This window comes from Varanus komodoensis, unplaced genomic scaffold, assembly GCF_004798865.1.
Source record: "Varanus komodoensis strain SLA01 unplaced genomic scaffold, ASM479886v1 scaffold2, whole genome shotgun sequence".
NCBI lineage: Eukaryota > Metazoa > Chordata > Lepidosauria > Squamata > Varanidae > Varanus > Varanus komodoensis.
Window position 1 is genome coordinate 12500322 of NW_025335568.1, and position 23432 is coordinate 12523753.

General features: G+C 44.8%; 1 protein-coding gene across 4 annotated transcripts in view; it reads left to right on the forward strand.

The window, feature by feature from the left end:
* The window catches only part of ARHGAP24 (Rho GTPase activating protein 24), a 274498-nt gene that overhangs the window by 205812 nt on the left and 45254 nt on the right, over positions 1-23432 (forward strand). For 3 of the 4 annotated variants that reach the window (XM_044428535.1, XM_044428537.1, XM_044428538.1), the window contains one exon: positions 11678-11800. In XM_044428535.1, the coding sequence (XP_044284470.1) occupies positions 11678-11800 (123 nt within the window). Of the gene's footprint in view, positions 1-11677; positions 11801-20485; positions 20599-23432 lie in introns of those variants that run through there. The other variant, XM_044428539.1, reaches the window with a different exon arrangement.

Consider the following 23432-nt stretch of genomic DNA (forward strand, 5'->3'; position numbering starts at 1 on the left):
ATCCTTTTATCCACTTTACTGCTTCTTCCTAAAGCTACAGTAACTTAGTGGTGACCCCAAAAAGAATGTCTGCATTGCTGCCCTTACAAGAGGCATCACTGTGCGGCTTTTTCACTGGAAGGTAAGAAATTTATCCTATTACACTCAAGCAAATATTGGCTCTCTTTTGTGAGGAACACTGTCTTGCAAAACAGTGCAATACCTAAAAACCTGCTATTCTCCTCCCCATACCCATGACAGGAGAATACTGTCAGATAAAAATAATCTACTTTCAGAGAAGATTTTTAAGATAGCAAGCCATAAAGTGGATAAATTTGCTGTTGGCACCAAACTATTTAGGATGATTCAAACAAAAAACATTTAGCAAGAAGCTCCAAGCCAGGAAAAAGAGCATCAAAATGGCAAATGAGTTCCATGGAAGTGGAAGATAATGCCTATTGGGGCATAAATAAATACGCACATAAAATTAAAAATCGCTGCTTGAAGTTTAAGGTGAAGGCATCTGAGCTGACCATGACTGACCAAAGAAGAGCATTCAGGGTTGGGATGAAAATGTTGGCCAATTGTGAAGCTGCCGTCAAAAAGGCAAATTCAACATTTGGGACAACTAAGAAGGAAATTGAAAATAATATCGCCAATATCATACTGCCCTGATACAGATCTGTGCTGTGACTGCTCTTTGTATATTGCAGACAGTCCTGGTTGTGACACCAAAGAAAGGGATACTATAGCACTAGAAAAAGTGCAGAGGGTAGGAACTAAAAAGACCAAGGGATTCAAGCAACTCTCATATGAAGAAAGTTTACAACAGCTGAGATTTGGTTTAGAAAAAGGGCGAATAAGAGGAGCCAGGATAAAGGTGTGCAGAGTTGTGCATGGTGTGGAGAAAATGGAGGGTTTTTTCCTGTCCCTCCCATAATACTAGAACTTCATGGTCATCCCATGAAGCTGATTGGCGGAAATCCGGGACAGATAAAAAGAAGGCCTTCTTCACACAGCTCATAGTTAAGCTTTGCAATTCACTTTTAAAGGAAGCAGTGACAGCTACCAATTTGGATGGCATTGCAACAGGGTTGGATAAATCAATGCAGGGAGAAGAGTCTCAATGCCTATTAGTCCTGATTGGAGTCAGTAAGTCTACATACACCAGTTGCCTACATACACCAGCCAGAGGGTGGTATTGCACTGATGGCTTGCTTGTGGGCTCCCAAAGACTTCTGGTTGGCCACAGAACACTGGTCTGATCCAGCTGAGATGCTATGTACTTCAGCTACCATTTGTAGCAGATGTTTTGGTAGTGAAGAGGGAAGGAAAACCTCAGCTGCCTCACAATTAATATCCCACTATAAAGAGATGTTAGAATTTGGTCCCCACCAACTCATCCAAACAGGGGAGTGGGGAGAGAGATCAATTCAATCTTCAGGGGGTGTTTTTGATCCAACTCCCACTAATTGCTGAAAAGGTCTTGGGCTGAGCAGTGGTGTGAAGGCCCAGGATGCCGTCTCTTTGCTGAAGCTATGCAGCTATGAAGGAGAAAGGGAGAAAGGAGCAGGCAAAGGGAACATCAGGGCCTGCTCCAGGGGGGCTGCCCCATTGCCCAGGCTGCCGGCACCAGCTGTCCTGTGGAAAGGAAGAAAGCACATGGGCAGGCGAAATGAAATTAAGCACCTGCTTCAGTTGGGCTGCCCACCACCATCACTGCCGTCACCAGCTGACCTCAGCTGCTCTGTGGGAAGGAGCATCTGTCGCAAACTGCAGGAGGTCAATGTGCTGCTCCACTTTCTCCTGCAAGCATTTGCTCTTACTGTATTTTATAAACATTGCAAGCCACTCTTAGGACACTTCACTCAAGACCAAGGCTGAGATCATCCATGCTACTGTATTCCCGATCTCCGGGTACGGGTGTGAAATCTGGACAGTGAAGAAAGCCAACAAGAAGAACACTGATGCATTTGGAACATGGTGCTGGAAGAGAGCTTTGCAACAGAAAGAGAAGGATCTAATCAAGGCAGAGTTTTCCCTGGAAGCTAAAATGACAAAACTGAGCCTGAAACTTTGGGCACATCACGAGAAGGCGAGTGCCACTGGAGGAGGTACTCATGCTAGAAGACCAACAATGAGATGGATCGATTCCATAAAGAAGCCCACAGCCTTGGCTTTTACCAGGACTGAGCAGGACTGGAGGGCTCTCATTCACAGGATTGCCATAAGTCAGGGACAACTTGATGGCACCTAACAAGAAGCCCAAAAGTGGGATATAAATCTATTAGATAAATAAATACTTCCTTGGGATATTTGGAAAGTCACAAAGGATGTGATTGGACAACACTAAACAACACAAGAAGGAAAAGAAATGGCAAGGATTAAACAAGGCTGTTGTTCCAGTGACATAAGATAAGCAGAGCTGGATCAGGCCAAAGGCATATCTTGCCCAGTGTTCTGTTCCCGCAGTGCTCACTGGAATACGTGTATAGAGCTCACGTGCAGGACAGGCTTGTGTTCCCTGACATTGTTGGGTAAACAGCACTGTATACTGGAGGTAATATTGTGTATAGTCATTATAATTAGCAGCCTCATCCTTATCCAAGGAACTTGATTGACGGAATGCTAACTTGCCAGGGCCACTTAAAGACCTGATCTGTGAACACAGATGATAATATGCAGGGCAGTTCTGCAAAAAACAGAACAGAACCACTAAAAGAAGTGAGGAAGGTGGCCATGAGGGGAAGGGCCTTCTCAGTTGTGGCACCCCATCTATAGAACCAACTCTTCAGGGAGGTGCACCTGGCACCAACACTGTATACTTTCCAATGCCAGGTCAGAACCTTTTTATTTTCCCACCATTTTAATTGTTGAATAGATGGTTTGATTTTATATTGGTTTTTATTCAGACTGTGATTGAATGGCTACTGTGGATCATGATTCTGATCTGTGTATTATTTTGTTTCCCTCATTAATTGTGGTCATCATCTTTGAAATTGTTGTGATTACCATGGATGTCATTGTTATTACTGTGTTTTATGCTATAAACCATTCTGAGAGCAAGTGCTTAGAACAGTCCAGAAAAACTTTAAATACATACATACATACATACATACATACATACATACGGCTCAAGGAACCAATACATACATACACTTGGCCCAACAGAGCCAAGCTCAAGGAACCAAGTTTCAATTTTGATGCCAGGAAGTACTTCCTGACATTCAGGACCCCAAGGTATGGAATGGGCTTCCATGGGAAGTGGTTGAAGCCTCATTGGTAAGGATGTTCAAGGATAGGCTAGAGATGTACATGGTAGGCATGTCATGAGCGGAGCAGGCTAGAGCAGGGGGTCAGACTAGATGGCCCAGGAGGGTCCCTTCTGACTCGCTCTGTTTCTCTGTTTCTATAGATTTTAAGAATGTCTCCGAGGGAATAGTCAATGTGCGTTGCAGGTGCTGTAACACATTTCTAGCATAAGAACAGACTGCAGTTTTGACAAGGTTAACTGTGTCAGTGTACAGATGTGTCCATGAGTAATATTATGGAGTGGCTCCGTTGCTTTTGTAAAGGAACGTGCACATCTTCCAGATCAAATGCTGACTCCCTCTTCCTGCTTGCTTCTCCCTGTGCCCCGTGTGCCGTTTGGTCCCATTTTCTTCAAGCACTTGAGCATCAGTCTTTTATAAACATTTGTTTCAGCCTGTTCTTATTCAAGAAGGTTTAGCGTGTGTCTGTTACCATTTAAAAATCCCTCTGAGGGGGAAATGGCTTTGAGACGGACATAATGTCCCACCAATAAGCATCACGCACAGTGCCAGTCTACATGGAGGGAGAGCCAATGGTATTCTGTAACCGCCTTACTTCATACACCCTGAACTGCAGAGAGGTAATAATGAACTATGCGAAAATCTCACACAACCCCAAGGACAAAATGTAGGTATACAGATATGTTCAAACACACGTAGTTCTTCATAGTTCGATGGATATGGATATGTGAATCGGCAAAAACTAAACTGATCGATGGTCTCCAAATACCAGCTTGAAGATCACCCGAGCTCATATGATACCAGATTGAAAATGTTATTTTTTCATCGTTGCATAAACTATTGTGCATATTTTATGTAAATTTTCAAATGTTCACATCAGTTGTGCCCATCTTTAAAATTTGCCTATTTTCTGCTGTTGATTAAAATTGATAGAAACATATCAATTTTTCAAAGACAGACATTGTCCTGTGCACATTTTTATGTGAATGCACAGTGGGGGGGCGGTGCTGTAGGGTTCTTCGTTCAGTGAATCAAATTGCAAACTTTGGGTTTGCATTGCGATCCAGGAAATATGAGCTAGGGAAAATCTAGTCAAAAACAAAATGGAATGAATTTATCGTTCATCAGATGAACAGGTAACCTAAGCTGCAGAGCTGCATGTCAGAAGAGCAAGGAGATGAGCAGTTGTATTTTCAAGGAGGTCTTGCTCAACAGAGGGAATGCTTTGAGGATCAGAACAGAAAAAGGCCTGAAAAATGAGCTGTACGTTCTTGCTACAGCCATTGCTTATGTGATGTCAAGAAAAATTAATCATAGCTTGCACTGAAATGGTACAGCCTTGTTATCTTGGGCAGAATAATATTCCAAAGAAGAGGAAGGGCATGGCTACCATGCAGAAGAAAATAAAGGATAATACATCTTGCACTGGGGCCATTCCTACAGGATTATGCAATGCAAGACACAAGCATGTCACCCAAAGGGACATGACCTTTGTCACTTTGTTCAGCTATTTATTGTATGTAATTTCCTGGACTGTGCTCCCACCATTCTACTCAAGGATGCCCAAGGTGGTGGTATCAAAAGCAGTATCTCTGTCAGAAACAATCCATCAAGATGCAAAATTAAAAATGTAGCATCAGTCAATGGAATGGAAGCATAGAGATGACAGACAAAATACCCTATGCGTGGTATAAAATGCTTAGATAATTTAAAACATCCCTGCCAGGAGTGATGTATCTTCAGGAGTTGAAAGATCTTACCCAGTATCAAAACTCAACTTTCTAAAAAAAGATGAGAAATACAGAAGCATTATTTGATTTTGTAGGCTCAAGTTACGAAAAAAAACAACAACATAGTGTTGTACCTAACATTTCTTCCATATTTTTTCAACCATGCTCTCAATTTCCTAGAACAGAAGATAAGTGCTTCTCTTGGGGGGAGGAATCAGAGGAGAAAACAGTCAACATTCTGGTGGCCTGCAGCATCCCTGACTTCCCATACTTCAATTAAAGGTGTCATGAAATAGTTGGAGGGAGAAAGAAAAAGCTCCCACAATGCCTTTGACCACCTCATAGTAGGACAGCACAAAAATAAGAAATAAGCTGCACGAGAACTGCTGCCAACATTGAGCTCCTTCTCCACAAACCTGTTGGAGAATTTCTCCTGGCCCTGGAGAAATGAGGTGAAAGGGTCAGCTTCTCAGTTTCTCTGTCCACCAGCAAGCTGCAGAACCGCAGGAGACTGTTCGCGTGCATGCAGCTGCAGTCGTAACATACATGGGTCTCCATTGTATCAATGCCTCACAAATGTGTGGAAGAACTAGCTTGACACCTTGTTTCCTCAATGCAAAGCAGCATCCGGGGGGGACAATTGAAACACTGGCTGGTGGCATCTCAGCGACTTACCAGAGCTGAAATAGTGATGGCCGGATTTTGTGGCATCCCTCCCAAATGCATTTCACACACTGCCCTGTAACATTTCTGATGCCATCCGTTCATAGACTGATTTTTTAAAAAATCGGTGCTCAGAAAAATATGGAAGAATCTGTTTAAAAGGTTTACCATAAATTACTTATTTTACATTAGTGTGTAAGGTTTAGCACATTTCTCTCCATTCTGCTTGACTTTCTCCAGCACAAATAGTTGCTGGATTTTTTCACAGAACTTCCAATGAATAAATTTGTATAGATTTTGGGAATGTTAAAAAAGTGGTCCAAAGTTTGTGAACTTTGCATGGTCCAAGAAGGCTGGTCCATAGTAGATTCTCTGGACTGGATTCTTAGAGATCTAAACGCATTTTCATCCCCTGTGGATTTCTCCAGCATCTCTAGCCTGAAGCTTTGCCTCTCAAACTCGAAGTCTCCTTATCCACTTCAATATGCATGTAGTATTTCCCAGGCATGGACCTATCATACCCCAGGTGGGGAGCACCTTTGGTCAGGAAAGCGGGTGTTATAATGTGGACAAGGACCCCATAGGGAAGTCTCTGCTGGTTTTTTTGTAGAGTCTTGCTGCCGCAAAACAGATTAATAGTTGAGTAAGCCCAGGCTCTTCTAGATACAACCTTGTACTATATCAAGCAAATGAGAAGAAAGAGGGTGAGGAGTAACAGCAGGTGGGGACCAAAGTGTGGAGGAGGGCAGGGGTCCCCCACTGTAGGGGGGGTCCCATGGAGGGTGCCTTGCCAAGGGCCCACAGAAACCTGGAGCTGTCCCTTGCACGTTCGTGCTTAGCTGCCAGTGGAGGCTGACACTTTATGCTTTCGTGGATCCTAGTTTATGAAAGGCTACACCGCCTTGTGCTCATAGATCTGACCTCTTGAACTCCATAGGAATAATTTGTGGATGGATATGTTTACAATTGCACTGGCAAAAGGCTTTGGAGGGGAGAGTTGGCTTCTTTCAGAGAATAGACAGACATGTTATTTTCTGGGCAGAGAAAAACAGTTTTGCTTTACAGATTGGGATTCTTTCTAGATGTGCTTAATCACACGGGGATGCAAGGAAGCTGTTTGGGTAGATCATTCCAAAAATGGACCACCACTGTTGGTGGTCCTGTTCAAAGAGTGCTTAGAGCAGAACATTGCAAAATCGCATGCAGATTCCTTCAGTTCTCTCCCATGTGGTGCAAGGCACCTCTGAAATGACACTCCCTTGATGTCGAGCACGGCGTTTTGCATTTGCTGCCCAAAAGTTCCTGGAATATTTTCGCTCACATCCAAACACAAAGCTGCACCCAGCATGAGGTGGAGTGGTCAGCATCAGCCTTGCTAAAGAAGTCCACTGGCTCTTCACTTGCTATTTACCAAACCACTGGAATGCATATGAGTTTGCAAGGGATTTGGAATGAGTTACTTATAAACCATTTTGCAGAGGTGGGAGGAAGAGAGAGACTGACCTTTCCAAGGAACAGAGAGCTACAGAGGACAAGTTGGTTACATCCCTTTCATACCAAACTGGAGTGTTGTCTGTAGTGCTCCTTAGGAAATCCAAACACTATACAAAACACAGCTTAAAAGAAAGGAAGAAGAGAACATTTCCTTCCCCCTCACTATCTCACTGGACAAACTTTAAAGGATATGCAAGCTTTTCAGTTCCACAGAAGTGTTCAGTAGGGCAAGCTATGGAAAGGCAGCTCATGTTTAGGCTGAGCTCACTCTCGGTGACCTTCATGGGTTAGAATGCGTGAAGAAGAAAAAAATAAGATGCAATACGATGCGATGCAATGCGGTATGATATGATATGATATGATACAAAACTGATGGAGGTGGATGGACGAACAGCTATCAACTGAACGAACAGAATGACGTTTCTGTCTTTAGTGGTTTCATTTCCTAGTAGGCAACTTTTTGTCCCTGCCATAAATCCAGATGCACATGCTTAAATGGGCATACAGGTGAACACATGCGCACCGGCGAGTACACCCCACTCTATTCCCTGCCTCTCTTAGACTCACACCAACCCATGCAAGCATGCACCCAATGCACAGGCATAATCACACAGGCAGCACTCTCATCCATGCAGACATGCACCCAGTCTCCACTACAGGGGGGCCAAGATTGCTGGGGAGGAATTGCAGTGAGAGGAAGGCCTCCCCTTAGCACACCTGCTCAAAAATGCCCTTTCCCCACTGGGAAACAGCACATCTGTCCGTGCAGGAGGAGTTCTTAAAGTCTCCCCAGCAAGGAATACTAATTAGCAATGCTGGTTCCCTCTTGCTATCAGCAGCAGAGAAACGACCATCTCAGCGACATCAGGGTCACTCAGGCCGGTGGGGGGGGGGGCAGGTTGCAACAATTCCGCAGCAATTCTACTCAACATAGCAGCAGCTGGGTCACCGGCCCAGGGCGGGGGCAGATTAAAGCCTCCCCAGGCCTTTTCCCTGCTTCCCAACTGGTGGCTGATCAATGGACAGTCAAATGAAGTCAAATGAAATGTATATTCACTGATTGTGCGACTGTGTTCAGCAGTGCTCGTCTGGTGCATTTAAGGCTGCAGCTTTAATTGATTTGCTCAGAGGAGCTTGCTCTTTGTAAGATTCGTGCTACAAAATGGCACCAGAGTTTGCTAGGCTTCCTAGCTATGTTCGCTTTATTGTTTTACTGTGTTGCATCCGGTTCTTGCTCTCCCTAAGCAAATACACTCTCCGCGCGTGCACAACGACAGGTGAATTTGCAGCAACACAGGACATGGGTAGAGTTTCCAGATGCCTGCCCACATCTCCCACAGCCGTGCTCTTAGCCGTAATCACACGGGTGATTTTTCGTCTGCAATTACTGTGTGAATGCACACAGCCTTGGGGTGGGGGCAAAAGAGGGTGGGGAAGGGGGAATCCTAAAACAGGCCTGCTAGGCAATGCTACATTTTCTGCCTGGGCTACAGATATGAAGTGCTGATATCGTTTTGCCGTTTGACGTCTAACCAAATGAACATCTGAGGGCTGAAAGATTGGACACTGGCTCCGTTCAAGGAGATGGAGTGCCTTCTAAAGGGAGTCGTTTCGTGGCCAATGGTGCTTATCGCCTCGTTCGCCTCTGTCAGGAATACATTGAAGTAGCTGTCATTTGGAGTGAGAGTCGGCTGATGCTCCTGGCAGCGCTATAGGAAAGACAGACCGAGGTATTGTGGCATTATCTGTAGATCACCCCTCCGGCAGGCCTCGGCTATTAACGTTTCCTTCTTTCTGAGAATGGCATGTGTTTACTCATCTCTTGCAGTGCCGCACAGCATGTCTTGAGATGCTTTGTAAAGCCGATTTCCTCAATATCAGGCATGCTGTATGTGGACCTTTCGGTGAGCGCGCAGCTCCTCCTCCCAGGCTCCTACACCTGGTGGTACCCTGCATATGAGGCCAAGCTGGCTGGGCTTACAGTAATTCATTAATTGCTAATAACTCTCAGGGATGTGTGAGAAGTCCCCTCCATCAAGGGGGGGGGGGGTTGCATGGCTTCCTCCAGACAAGGGGCAAGCACACTTTGTATTTGGAGATCCATACATGTCTGGATTTGAGCCATGTGCTGCAGAAAAGGAAAAGAGGCATTCAATGAAGTGAACACATTTGAAAAATATGTAAAGAAAAATGTGCATATTTCAAAACAGTGCACAAACATACTGGAATCAATGGATGGATGCATACGAAAGGATATATGATCTGAAAGATTCACACAAAAATGTCATTCCCTTTATTATTTGTTGTTGTTGTTGTTGTGTTGTTAGTCGTGAAATCATGTCCAATCCATCGTGACCCCATGAACAACATTCCTCCAGGCCTTTCTGTCCTCCACCATCCCCCAGAGTCCACTCAAGCCCACACCCACCACCCCAGTGACTCCATCCAGCCACCTCATCCTCTGCCGTCCCCTTCCCCTTTTGCCTTCAATCTTTCCCAGCATCAGGGTCTTTCCCAATGAGTCCTTCCTTCTCAATAGGTGGCCAAAGTATTTAAGTATCATCTTCAGTATCTGGCCTTCTAAAGAGCAATCAGGGCTGATCTCCTCTAGGACTGACCGGTTTGATCGCCTTGGGGTCCAAGGACTCACAGGAGTCTTCTTTATTATATTCCTGGTTAAAGCTCTCTGGGTGGTTTACAAAGATTAAAACTTTTAAAATATTTTATAAAAACCATATACATGTACACATACAGTACACAAATAGACACACATGTATCTAAAAAATAATTTTAAATAATAAACAGTAACAAGAAAATCAAGACCCGGCCCTATCATATGCTGCCAATTTCCTCCGAGAAGAAGAGGTTAACTTTTGGAATTGAAAATATCACAATGTTGGTGTGTTCAGGTAGATTCTCACAAAAATAGATGCTTTTAAAAATAAAAATATAAATGAATCGTTCCTCCACAGGAAAAAAAAAATCTGTATGGAACTGGCACTGAACTAACTTCTGGACTTTGAGGCAGAAAATTGAAAAAAGATTTGACAGATTCACCTATTTCTAATAACTATTGAAGTTTTAGAATAAAGATCCTCATTTCCTTCTTTCTTTCTGGAACACCTGGACGGAGGTTAAAGATGCTGTCAGTACTGACATACTTTCCAATTACGCACGCATTCCTACCCGTCCTTCATGGAATATGAAGGTGGAGTTCTGTGTTTGTATATTCACTCCCTTTGAAAGGTGTTTAGGTAGGCAGGGAAAATGATATATTCCTTATCTTTCTTGGTTTATAGTGATCTTTAATGTGCTCTTGATGTTGTAACTCTGCTCCTGTTGAATTTAAGGTTTTAGTCTTTCCTAGTCAATGGTTCGTTTGGTTCTTTTCGTGTGAACCCCTATGGGGGACCTTGTAAGAACTGCTTTTACAAATACATGTAAATAGATAAAAGCAGTAGGGTGGCATCATCTTGGCTGAAACTGCAGCCCATAGTGCCATGATATGTTATCATAAAATGTGAATGAATTTGATCCCCTGTAATACTTAATTGTTTCAGCCATGCTGTATAGCATAGGCCCATAAGGAAGGCTGAGAGCCAAAGAATCGAGGCCTTTGAATTGTGGTGCTGGAGGAGACTCCTGCGAGTCCCTTGGACTGCAAAGAAATCAAACCAGTCAATATTAAAGGAAAGCAACCCTGACTGCTCTTTAGAAGGCCAGATCCTGAAGATGGAACTCAAATACTTTGGCCACCTAATGAGAAGGAAGGACTCCCTGGAGAAGAGCCTAATGCTGGGAACATTTGAGGGCAAAAGAAGAAGGGGATGGCAGAGGATGAGGTGGCTGGATGGAGTCACTGAAGCAGTTGGTGTGAGCTCAGGTGGACTCCAGGGGATGGTGGAGGACAGGAAGGCCTGCAGGAATGTTGTCCATGGGGTCGCAATGGGTCGGACACGACTTCGCGACTAACAAGAACAACATAGCATAGGCGGTATGGAAATGCTGCTATTTCTGCATTAACTATATTCTCCTACTAACTGTTGGCCAGTGTTCTCCAACAGGTTGCCTTCCATATGTTTTGGGTTACAATTCCCATCCCTTTGATCATTGTTCAGGAGTTCTGGGCCTGTGGGAACTGTAATCCAAGAGAAGGATTGCTATTGAACACATCAGGCCCTATAACACAATATTGGATCATATAATAAAATAATATTTTATTAAGATCTCATCAAAAACAAAGGATTGTCTCACTGAGAAAATGATATTCTTCTAAAGAAGAATGAGATTCTTTGAAAGAACCCCATGGCTTCTCATCAGCCACCTTGAAACCCCTTGTGCTAAACAGGAACAGACTATATTGTTACTGATACAAGAGCACTGCTTCTTCAAGCTGCAAACAGTTTTCAGCGATGAACTGTCCTACCTGTGTACTTGCTCACCTGCCATCAAGCAGGTGTTTCCCACAGTGGATTATGTATGTGGGTTTGGGTTGCAAGGAGAATGTTTTCATTAAAGTTTGGCCTTCTTCTGTTATAGGAGGAGACAGAGAGCGAATGACAGCAAACCATGAGACATACCTTCTTATGGCCAGCACTCAGAATGACATGGAGGACTGGGTGAAGTCTATCCGGAGGGTGATATGGGCACCGTTTGGAGGAGGTGAGTCTACCCATGGAAAAATGACAGAAGGAAGATGGAATTGCTTTAAATGTGGCTTATGGGGTTTTGACCGGAACTGTCAACATGGAAAGCGAAGAAGGAACAAGTCTAGTTTATTAGTTGGCTTATGAGTGATATAAGATGCTAGAAGAGGAAACTCTGGCCCTCACCCAGTTGCAGGTGAGGCTTCTATAAAGCTTTGTGACACCTGATTGCAGCATTTTGGGGATGCTGGTGGTGGTGGAGGAATGGATCACCACACCCTCCTGCACCCTGTCATTGCTCCTGAAAAAGCACCCCTCCCCTGCTGCCTGTGGGATTGTTTTTTAGCAAGCTTAACTGCATCTTGAGAGCAGGGTTGCTGCTGCAGGGGACCCTCCCCTCCGACTGTGACCCCCATCACCCCTCCCATGCTGCAATTAGGCTTTCTGAAAATCCCGATCGCAGTGGGGGAGGGTTGATGCATGAGTGAGCTTACTTCTGAGCAAGTGAGGGTGTGGTGCAGTGGTTAAAGCCTTCCAGGTTTGGGCTGGGGTGCCGGAGAGCCTCTAGTGGTCCCCACCCAGCCTTTGAGCTCCAGCGTGACTTTGGGGCAGTCACAGGCTCCCAGCCTAACCTTCCTCACAGGGTCACTGCTGTGAGGATAAAACGGAGCAGAGGCGAACTTGTAAGTGGCCTTGGGTTTGATGAATGCGGAAGAAAGGCAAGGTGTAAATACAATGGAAGAAGAAGAGGGATGATGATGATGATGATGATGATGTGTGTGTGTGTGTGTGTGGGTGTGTGTGAAGGAATGGAGTCCAGGCAATCACACTGGGGCCAAATATCAGCAAGGATCTGACCCCAACCAGCTTGCATGCAGCCCCCGATTTACTAGGACAGAACCATCTGGGCTCTCAGGCTGAAAAACGCCTCCCGCCTGATCAAGAGGCAGGTCCTGTTTTCAGGAGGCCTAATTCGAGCGTTGCTGAAGCAGCTTGCAAGCTGCTGCCCTGCCGTATTTCTGATTAAGCCTCACCACATGCAGGCTTCTCGTGATGTGGAGAAGGACACGGTTCCTCGCTGCACAACCGTTGCCCAGGCTCTCTGGAGACTGCTGCCATGAGCGTCCCCCACCCCTTCCAGTGGAGGGATCGGGTCCTTCCACAGTGCGATTGTGGAGTTGCTGCCTGCATTGAACTGAAAGGGGAAGCCTTCGTGGGTGAAGGCCTTTACAGGGTTCTGTGGGGACCATTCAGAGGCCGAATCCAGCCATGTGCTTCTCTGTTTCATCTCCCAGTATCAGCCAGTGGGGTTGAAAAGGGAACAATTTTTATTTATTTATTTGTTTAAAACATTTCTATGCCGCCCCCATCGCAACGATTGCCACACACATGCTGGTTTTTCAGACTAGACTAGAGCATTGGCATAAAAGCACAGAAAGCAGAATTTCTGGCTCGCACTCAGGCATGTTTGGCTGTGAAAATAAGTGGCTGGCAGTTCGGTAGCATTGTTTTGTATTGTTTTGTAACAGTGGAGGAGAGAGTTGCAGCTGAAAAACTGTGTTTACGGTTGGAAAATCACCCTTTCCACTTACCAGTTAGAATGCAGGGGGGCTGGAGAAAATTGTCATTGTTAGCACAACCTCCACGGGGAGTCGCACAACAGGCAATCTCCCAACCCAGCATTTAAGGCCAAGAGGTTTCGCTCAGGAAGGGATCTCAGGCCTTGGCTGGTGGTCCATTCTATGGCACTGTTTCAGCTGGAACCCTGCCCAGCACTACCTTCGAAGTCTGTGCGGCTTGTGTGTTGGATAGTCCTGAGGGGTGGGGGGAGGCACGAGCTGAATGAGGTCCGTAACTCAATTGAAATAGATCCCACTTATCTGCTAAGAATGTGGTCTGTGCAAGCAAAAACTCGGAAAGGCCCCCAAAGAATGTTATACTCCGGCTGTGATGACCTACAACTGAGAGATTAATAACTTCACTTCTCTCTGAAAGGTCAAATTCTTGTTGTGTTTCTCATGGCTTGCTTTCTCTGTGTGTCACAACTCAGTGCTTGAGGTACGCACTATTCCATGAACTTTGTTGGCTCAGGAAGAGCTTCCATCCAGTTTTCCATCTCAGGGAGGATGAAGCAGCTGCTGCTTCCATGCTGCTTCCCAGTGCTGGCACTCACTCGAATCAGGTAGAGGTGTACTGTACATCACGTCCAACCAAATCCTGAATCCCTAACAAAATTGAACTGATTCAGAAAGTTTCAGTTGATGCTCAAATCGAAGTGGGGCTCATCTGGAAGCAAAATGAATCCAACGCTGGATGATCAGAACTACTGAGCAGTTTTCATTTGGAGGGAAACACTGTAGTTGCAAACCTGATAGATTTCTCTGCAAATTCTCCATATAAAGGAAACATCAGTGCTGGGAAAGAAGCATGTGTGAATCCACAGCCTGTAGCAATAGGTTTTAATCACAATGTATGGTATTACCTGGGTTTTCCAGCCCTTGTGCTTTAGAGTAGGGATTTTGAGGATGTTTCTCCCTTCCGTGATCTTCCTAGTTGTCTTTCCCAGAAGCAAGAATGTTGAAAGAGATTTGTTGGAGTCTCGGTTATCTGCGTAGCATTCGATACTTGGGTGTTCAGTAATGGGTGTTCAGGTCCTTCTGCATTGTATTTTATTTCTCAGAACTCTTTATCCATCTAAAATTGTACAGTTTTATTGTCTAAGGAGCCCTGTGTGACATATGCTATTTTCATACAAATTGTTTCATGCAAAAAACACCAACCCATGGCAGTTGAATACAAATGGACTTTTATGACTTGCTTTAACTCCTAAAATGATGGATCTATACATAACTTTAATTGGAGCTGAGTTCCACAGGTTTTGGAGATGTAATTGAGCTAGGCATTGCGCGATACTTTTTGTAGCAAAAGAGTGAGAGAACTGTGTCCTTTAACTCCACAGAACATTGTAGAAAGTACAGCGGCCATGTGCATTCTTCACAGAAAGCAATCTTGAAAGGCTGTCAAAGATAAGCCCTCTGTTTAAAGGTTCCTTCTATTTGCAAGGCTATCTAGTTAAGAAACATAAAAAGACAGACCAGCAGCTAGAGATGTACCAGGATTTCATTTTAGTTTGCAAATCATCCAACTTTTTCCCATTTTCAAACCTGAACAGGAGTGCATTTTTTGCTTAAAAAAAGTATTTGTAGATTCCCAGAGTCCACTTTGAAATTCACGTCCCCAGTATTCATCTTAACACTTCAGTCTTTGGGAAGTCACATGTGAAACATGCATTTTCCCCAGTCAAAGAGACTGAGAATCTGGGCACAAATGAAATGAGAGTGCTCTGAACTGAACTTTGAAGTGAAGTTCAGAGAATGTGGGCAAACCTGAACGTGGCTGGTTCTGCCTTCCCTAGCAGGAACCCATGATGATGAGCTGTGTTGCATTTCAAGTTAAAGCGGTTCTTACTTCTGAATGTGGATCCATATGTATAAATCGGCAAGTGCAGATGTTAGGCAGCTCTGCACCTTCCTTTGCCCTCTTTTTTGGTGATGCATTTCCTCCCTTTTATATTGTGCGAGTGTCACCAAACTCGGCCCCACTTAGTGAATTTGTTGCTCTGAGCCAACCCCCCTGAGACAGAATGAGGTGCCTCTTCAGGTGGCGGATGATGTGGGGCGGATGGCAGCAGAAAGATGCTGCAGCACACAGCTGTGTGTGCCCTGCGGGCATCCCCACGCCCCCTCTGCAAGGCTACGAACCTGCTTTCCTCAGATGCAAGTAGGAAATGCCCCGTCAGCAGTGTTGAAGCAAGGTTCAGCTGCCAATCTGGCTGGCTTCTGTAGACTGGGAGAAGGTACTATCTTTGCCTGAGCCAGCAAAATGTCTTGGTTCAGCCCTACCTGGGTCACAGGTAGAGTCTTACACTTACCTTGTCTTCTGACTGAAAGAATTAACTAAGTTCCTGAGTAGTTTCCAAATGTAGGACGACCTTACAGGTGCCTATGATGTCCATTTCAGTTTGCAGATCCCTCTGAAATGCCCCATTTACAATGTGAACAGGAGTACCTTTTCCTTCGCAAATGTTTGCAAATTCTTGAACTTACATTTGTGTTCAAAAATGTGTACTCAAAAAATGCGCCACTTTCTCAAAATGTGCAATTTGTTTAAAAACGCATCACTTCCTCAAATGACACAATGTTCTCAAAATGCATGACTTTTCATTCATTCCTGTTGTAGTCTGTGGGGAGAAATCATGCAGGTTTGGGGATTGTTTTGCCCAGAGTTCATGTTCGTTTTCTGCAGTTTTCCTGTTCTTACATAACAATGCATGCAATGACAGACCATGCACTGGTGCTTACAGACTCTTCCTGAGTTCAGACATTGCTCATTTACCAATCACTAAATGATCTGTGATTAACTGTTAGCAGAAAGGATTGCCCATTCTTCAGAGTAGAAGCTAAGCAACAATCACCTAAGCAGAACCGGGTTTGCTTCTTCTGCAATCTGTCCATGCCCTGGGGAACAAAACTGTTTGGGGCATATGGAAAGTTATTTTCTTGCCTTCTGTCCTGTGTCACTTGAAGGCACAGAAAATGAAAGACTGTGCACAGAGAGCAAAACTGCATCCTATTTTCTGCTTCACTCCCAGGTTTACTGGGTTTGGTGTCCCTGTTGTCCAGGTAACCAAGCAGTCAGTCCTCAGTGTGGTAAGAAATACCCGCCTCACACTATACCTTGTCTCAGCTCATGCTTTAAGCAAATTCTTCTGTCTCATGCATATATACGAGAAAATAGATTACCCCAAACAGTGATGCAAAGCAAGATTTTAAGAGGGTATGGCATGGTTTGCTGTTGTGATCCACCATTTGTGAATCCTGGATCTGGAGAATGCTTAAAGAAAGCAGGATTGCCTAGCGCCACCTGTTGGTGGAAAGGGAGTACTGACTGTGATTAGGTAGGACCCGACTTTAGGCTGAAAGCCGACCTCTTGAGAAACGTAAGCCTTTTCAAATGCCGTTCTGCTGCTCAGCAGCACGCTCCCTGCACCCACGCCTGTCCATTTAGCTCAACTCTAGTAGGCTGAATTATGCCAACTCACAATGTTGGCGAATGGCTTTTTAAATGCCCTGACCCTTTTAGCAACTCCCTGTGAGCTGGAGAAGCACAGACAGAAGCCGCTCGTTGACAGTGGTACAAATGCTGATACAGAACAAAAAGGCTTTTAGTAGATTTAGATTTCTGTTCTAATGGATATATGCTGGCAGAAGGCCCAACTTTCATTAGAAACATTAAAAAGAATCCCAGTGTCGACTGCAAGGGAAATATTCTTTAGAGCATTTGCTTATTTTACATTGTGCCATTCACTATTGTTGAATTTGCAAACACTGTGTAGGCTGAGTTAAACCTGCTTCCCTTCTTTCATCCATCAAATATTGAGAAACTTGGTGCTAGAGAGGGACAGGTACACTATTAAAGGTTACCCAACCTAATCAACACTTCTTAGAGGAATATGCAGAGCAGAACACAAGTTATTGTTCAAATTATGCCGGTTTCTGAATTTTCTGATGCAGTTTTTTAACTCAGAGAGCTGCTGTCAGAGTAGACAGTGCTGGATTAGATTGACAAGCAATCCAGCCAAATATGAGGATGCTTCCTATGTTCCTTCACTATATGATGATACTTTGTTCTCCACTGGATTTTCCTTTCAGCTGTCTTGCATACCTGTGTTGAAACCAGAGCTGCCCATCTTGTCTGGCTCAGCTTGTTGCCCAAATGAGCCACATGAGGCCCAACAGCCACATGCGCCACGTGTCTGCTCAGTTTTTCCCTCCATGCCCTCCTTTTGCAATCTCAGTTCATAAAAATGGAAGATGTGTGAAACGAAACAACTGCATTTGAATTTGATGGACTTTCAACCCTTTTCTGAATCAATGGCCAAAGTGGGTCAAGTCGGAGGGGAGAATTCAACTTCTGTGAAATTGTTTGAAATATTTGTGCAAATATGGAACTGAGAAATGTGTATCTTTAGTGCAATTTGAACAAACTGGGACTGACTTCTTAAATTCAAGTCATTGTTTATGTTCTTACTGCTGTTGTTCTTCCTGTATCATTTAATACAAGAATCATTGAAGCATCCTTCTCCCACTGCATATACTCACACTCCACATTAGCTACTCGGGCACTTAAAAGTGCAGGCCACCAATTCAATATGGACAAATATTGCGCAGTTTTATACAGTTTGTACAAATGGTGGAAATTAGACCCAAATTCTGTGCAGATTTCCCTGGCTTTTAAAAAAAATGTGCAAGTCAGGGCCTGAATTAAAAAACAGAAATCCTTATTCTGGTTTGACTTGGGTCAAGTTGACTCGGCACTAGAACGCATTTGACCAAAGGAATCCACCAGGCTGACTCAAGAAAATCCATTGGATTTTCACCGTACCCCCAGCAGATTTCTCATGTATCCAAAGGGAAAACCAGAGAGTTTATCCAATCTGGGGTTGGGACAGAGTGATGTGCAATCTGTCCTCTAGCATTCTCAGCTTTCTCCAGTGCTTCGCCCTGTCTTAAAAAGTGAGCTGATCTGAGCAGAAGTCCACAAAGGCTTGTGGAATTAAGGTCGCACAACTGGCAACCTTCTTCCATGTCACATGCAGCAGAAACAAACGCTGATGTGGCAAAGGAATCCCACTTGTGCAGTGCTTGCACTCAGTGGAGAGCATTAAGCAAATACTGGGTGTGCGCACCCACAACGCATGCTGAAACCTGCAACAAAGCTGAGTGGAGTCCAGGGAGCCAAACTGGGAATCCAAGAGATCCCCACCCCCAAAATGGCTTCATCACAAACTCTTGGCTGGCCCGTTAGCTTGATGGGATGTGAGCTATGTAGGCTGGTATAAAATCCGGCTTGCAATGGAGGAGGAGGGGAAGCAGCTGGAAGGAAAGGCAAGGTGCTCCTGTGTGCGCCCGTGCCACCGTCTGCATCATCCCACCTTGCTGCAATGGGGAGCATGTTGATGCTTACGAAGCATTGGGCATGAGAGCGCTGCGCGTGACTTCTGGAAAACTTCTAATAGCTGGGTTTGACCTTCTGGCAGGACTAGTGCGGTGGTGATTACAGAGCAGGCAGCTCTGCAAATTATTAACTGGCTTATTAGAGAGAAGCAGATTGCTTCTGAGGAGGGAAAATAAGAAAGGTGCAAAAACAGCCTCAGCGGCAAAACAAGAACGAATTCCCCAAATGTTTTTCTGGGAGTTAAGTCCTCCCTCTGATTAAATTTAAAGGGTGGCTTTTCTGTTGCTGCTGCTGCTTCTGCAGCCACTCGCCTTGCTGGCTGCCTCCTTCACCAGAGGTAACCCACCTGCATGTACCAGTTGCTGGGGAGCTTGGGAAAGTGGAGGTTTTGCACCCATCCTGCTTGGGGGATCCTGCGAGCAGCTGGTTGCCACCGTGGGCACAGAAAGCTGGACTGGATGGACCTTTGGTCTGATCCAGAATGGCTTTTCTATGTCGAGGGGCGGGGAAGCAGCTTTGATTACATGGCATGAAAGCAGAAATAATGTCGGGCTGCAAGGGAGGAAGGAGCAGGAAAGATTAATGGAATTGTGCATGGCGGGTGGGGGGTGCAGCCGGACGCTCATGTGAGACGCAAAAGGACTCTTAAGCTGCCGCACGTGACTGTTGTTTGAAGTCAACTCAAAGTCAACATTTTTAAAAAATCAACCTTGTAGAAGCTGTGCAAGCTGGCTGTGCCTTTTTGCATTGTTTTGCAAGCACCTGCCGCATGCATGCGACGGACTTCACCAGCACCAGCAGCAGCAGCAGCAGCGTTTGAAACACTTCCATTCAGAAGAGTTGGACAGGGAGAATATTGGCAGAGGCATCTCGCGTGCGGGGCGTGTATTCTCCAGCAGATTCCGAGGAACTTCGTGGCGTCACTGAGCGGCTGACCCCACTGGGGCTGATGTGTTTGCCATGAAAGTCAGGGGAGCAAGAAGGCAACAAATCATCCAGACTTATTCAAAGGGGAGGCATTTTCTTGCATAATAATTGTGGGCGGGGGGGAGGGGAGAAGACGCCCTTTGAAGAGCGTCTTTAATGGACAAATGTACCCTTTTGGGAGATGCTGTCATTATTTTTGTCCCCCATTTGCGAAGATAAAAAGGAGTCGGCAAGGAGCATCCAAGGCAATTCTTTGGGGTCCTTTTTTTGTCATTGTTCTCATTTTCCGCTCATGCATTGCTATTTGCTGACCTTTCTCAGTGGAATCTATGCCCCCCCTCACCATTTGCTCCACCCCATACAGTTCCAGCAGAGAAGAAGCACTGTTTCCCCCCACCCAAATTCTGCCACAAGACACCTACAATGCAAGATATATCTTCACACTGAGATTCTTTTGTCATGATATGGCATTGTCGCTACTCAATGGGAAATAAAATTAAAACCTCAAGGAGAAAGAACAGGGACGACGAAAAGAAAACCATCTGAAATCACTCGCACAAGAGGGACGAACATATAGCTTTCCTTTTCAGAACTCGTAGCCAAATTCTGTCAGGACCAAGAAGAGCACAATTTTGGAAGCTCAGGGGATGAAATGCCGCTAAAAATAGTCGTAAGGAAGGACGACTGATTGCAGTGTGCCAACCAGAAGTGGGTTTAACACATGCTTTTGGGTCACAACTCTTTCGCAGGCCTGCATGATGCCTGAAGACAGGAATACGGGGGTCCGTGCCTCAGGTGCCTTAGCATCATCCCCCTTTGTTCCCAAAACTACCTATAGAAGAATTAAGCGGTGCTTTAGCTTCCGCAAAGGTAGGTACCATTTGTCACTGTTGGTGTCTTCTTCTTTTGCTTTCAGAGCCTTTTCTTCTGTATCATTTCATGGTGTAAGAGGGAAGAGCTGTCGTGTTTTGAATAGAGATTCAGAAACAAAGGGCTAGAAGCAATAAAACATGCCAATGCCTATTAGCCTGGCTTTATTTATCTTTGAATTGGTGTTGTGATATGACCATTCTTTATCTTCTCTGGTTTGCAACCCACGACTGGACATAAAAGAGATGCAAATGGTTGATTTCTTCTTCTCCTTTTCTTTAATTGTCAGGGCATGAGGGCTAGCAAAAGCAATCGGGCACCGAGCAAGGAACACCTGGTTTTTATTAGGTGCGGGGGAAGTGTTTAGATATATACCTATACGCAGGGTTCAAAGTCCAGCCGTTTGCATCTGAAAATGTCTGGTGAACTGAAGAGGTTGATAGTTCACACAGTCTGATCCTTTTTCCCCTGTGAAAATATTGCCATGCAGATTTCGTTCGCTCGCCGTTCCTTTGCAGCCCATATTTCTATTTCACCCACTGCAGAAAATATTTTCATACCTGTCCTCCGTTTCCCTCTGGTGATATAGTGCTTCTAATCAATGTGTCGGTTTTTCACTGGGCGTGTGTGTGTCTGCATGAGTGTCTAACTCAGCGGGTGGGAGTGGAAGAGGGAAATACATCTTGTCAGGGGAAGGAGATGGCATGGTTGCTAGCATCGGACCAGAAGAAGAGCATTGCTGGATCAGAGCAAGGGTCAGCCAGGTGCCTGCAGAAAGCAAAGGAGGCATGGGGCATAGGGCAAAAGCCCTCCCACTTTTACTCAGCATCTGTCCTTCAGGCAGCGTGTGTTGGAAAATGGAGGTTCCATTTCGCTTGGATGCTGAGCAGACTTTCTTTTACAGAGGCAGCTTATCCATCCATGCACAGGGTTGTAAAATATTCCTACCCATTAATTCCAAAGAAGGCAATGCTACCTATACCTTGGGATACAGAAAACACTCTGTCAGCTGTTTATGGAGGTGGGCGAGGGGAGAATCATATAGGGTCCTGTCTCAATAACCTCTTTACAGCCAGCTTTACACTCTTCGCATTCCGTTTATTGCCGGTTGGGAACCTTTAAAAAGAATGGAGATAAATCAATGGTCATCAGTTGACTCTGTGTGCGGGGGCTGGGCATTTGAGAGAGAGCCATGCAGTGGGGCAAGGGGGAGACGGACCGCATCACATGTGACCATCATTTGTCAAAGGGACAAATGGCATTTCCCATGCGTCTTTGGCTTGGGCAGTATCGTGTGGCATTGATGTGGGCTTGTGACAAAGTATTCATAAGCCCTCTTTGGCATAAGTGGGGAGAAATGTGAAATGCTTCCTCTCTTTCTGTACTGACCCTCTGTCCAGCAAGAAGCTTTTCCAGCTTTTTCTAATTCCTTTGAAATCTCTACAGGTGTTAGTTTTCTTTCCCAATTTGTATTGAATTTTGTTTCAGGAAAAATTCAGTTGTACCTCTAGGAATATTATGACACATGCATGCACAGAAAAATTTTGCTAGCCTCATAGGAAAAAGCAGCTTCTCTTGAAATTCTTTTGGGTTTTGCCCATGATGAAGCTGTCCAGAGTCAACTCAATGGATGTTTGAGGTCAAGTGTGGACTTTGCCATGGGAATGAAAAGTCCAGAGCATCTGCTTATATCCGGTTTCTATGGATAATTTTTAGTTGATGTTGCTGGAACATCAACAATATTCTTTCCCAAATTGTAGCCTGTTTTGTGTTCCTTTAGTTCTTGTCCATCATGGATAGTGAAGGTCAGCAGGTCAACCTCAGGTTTGCTTCGGGTTCACTGGGCACAGCTGTAGAAAATGACTCCTGAAACTAGCATATAATGCACTGGATAAGCAAATCTGTCAGTTTTCATTCTATAAATTTCAGATTTTTGGAGCATAACTTGGTTCCATCCCATTTCTTCATTGGTGTGCAAAATTTGATGTGAAAAGTCAGCACAAAAACTCATGCAAACTTCCATACGCAGTTCTCAGAATAGATGCATTTGCAATGCATTTTTCCAAATGTGCATTTTCTCATCCATTGTTCATCAGACAACCACATCAAATGTACAAACTACTTCAGAATACAGAAACTGAAGAATGTGTTCTGCATTAGTTTAGAATGTGCAGATGAGATATTGGTTCACATTAAAATTTCAACCAGATTCATCCCCCATACCTAATAGTGTCCTGGTGATTATTCAGTTTTGACTGAGGGGGAAATAGCATTTGAGCTGAATGACCTGAATCATTTCAGGCCAGTATTCAACCTACAATTTTTCAAGAAGGTGGGAGGTGGTGACTATCAACTCCAGAAACATGTGGGTGAAATCAGTCATCTAGATGGCCAAACCAGTTATCCAGATTCTTTTCAGCCATGCTTCGGTACAGAAACTATTCATGGGCATGGTGATCTTTTCTTTTTCAGACATGGAAATGGGGAGGCTGACCCTGTTTAGTCTTTTGAACTTTTCAGTGTGTGTGTTTACATGACAGACAAGCAACTCTCTCTGAGCTGCTGAGACAGCAAGGGGAAATTGTGTTAGCTTCACAGATTAAATCACGGGGTGACTTCTACTCTGCATTGTAAGACAGCTCTCCCCAACTTGGAGCTAGGATGGGGATTATTCTCCCCTGAATCTACTGCTCAGTGGACTTCTGGTGCCTGGTCCTTGCTTCAGAAGCAAGCAGGCATGAGAGGAGCTCCTGCAGAACTCCAGCTGCACAAGCTGTGTTTGTGCTGTGTTCGCACCTTCTTGCACAGGGAACACAGCACAAACAAAGGCTGCA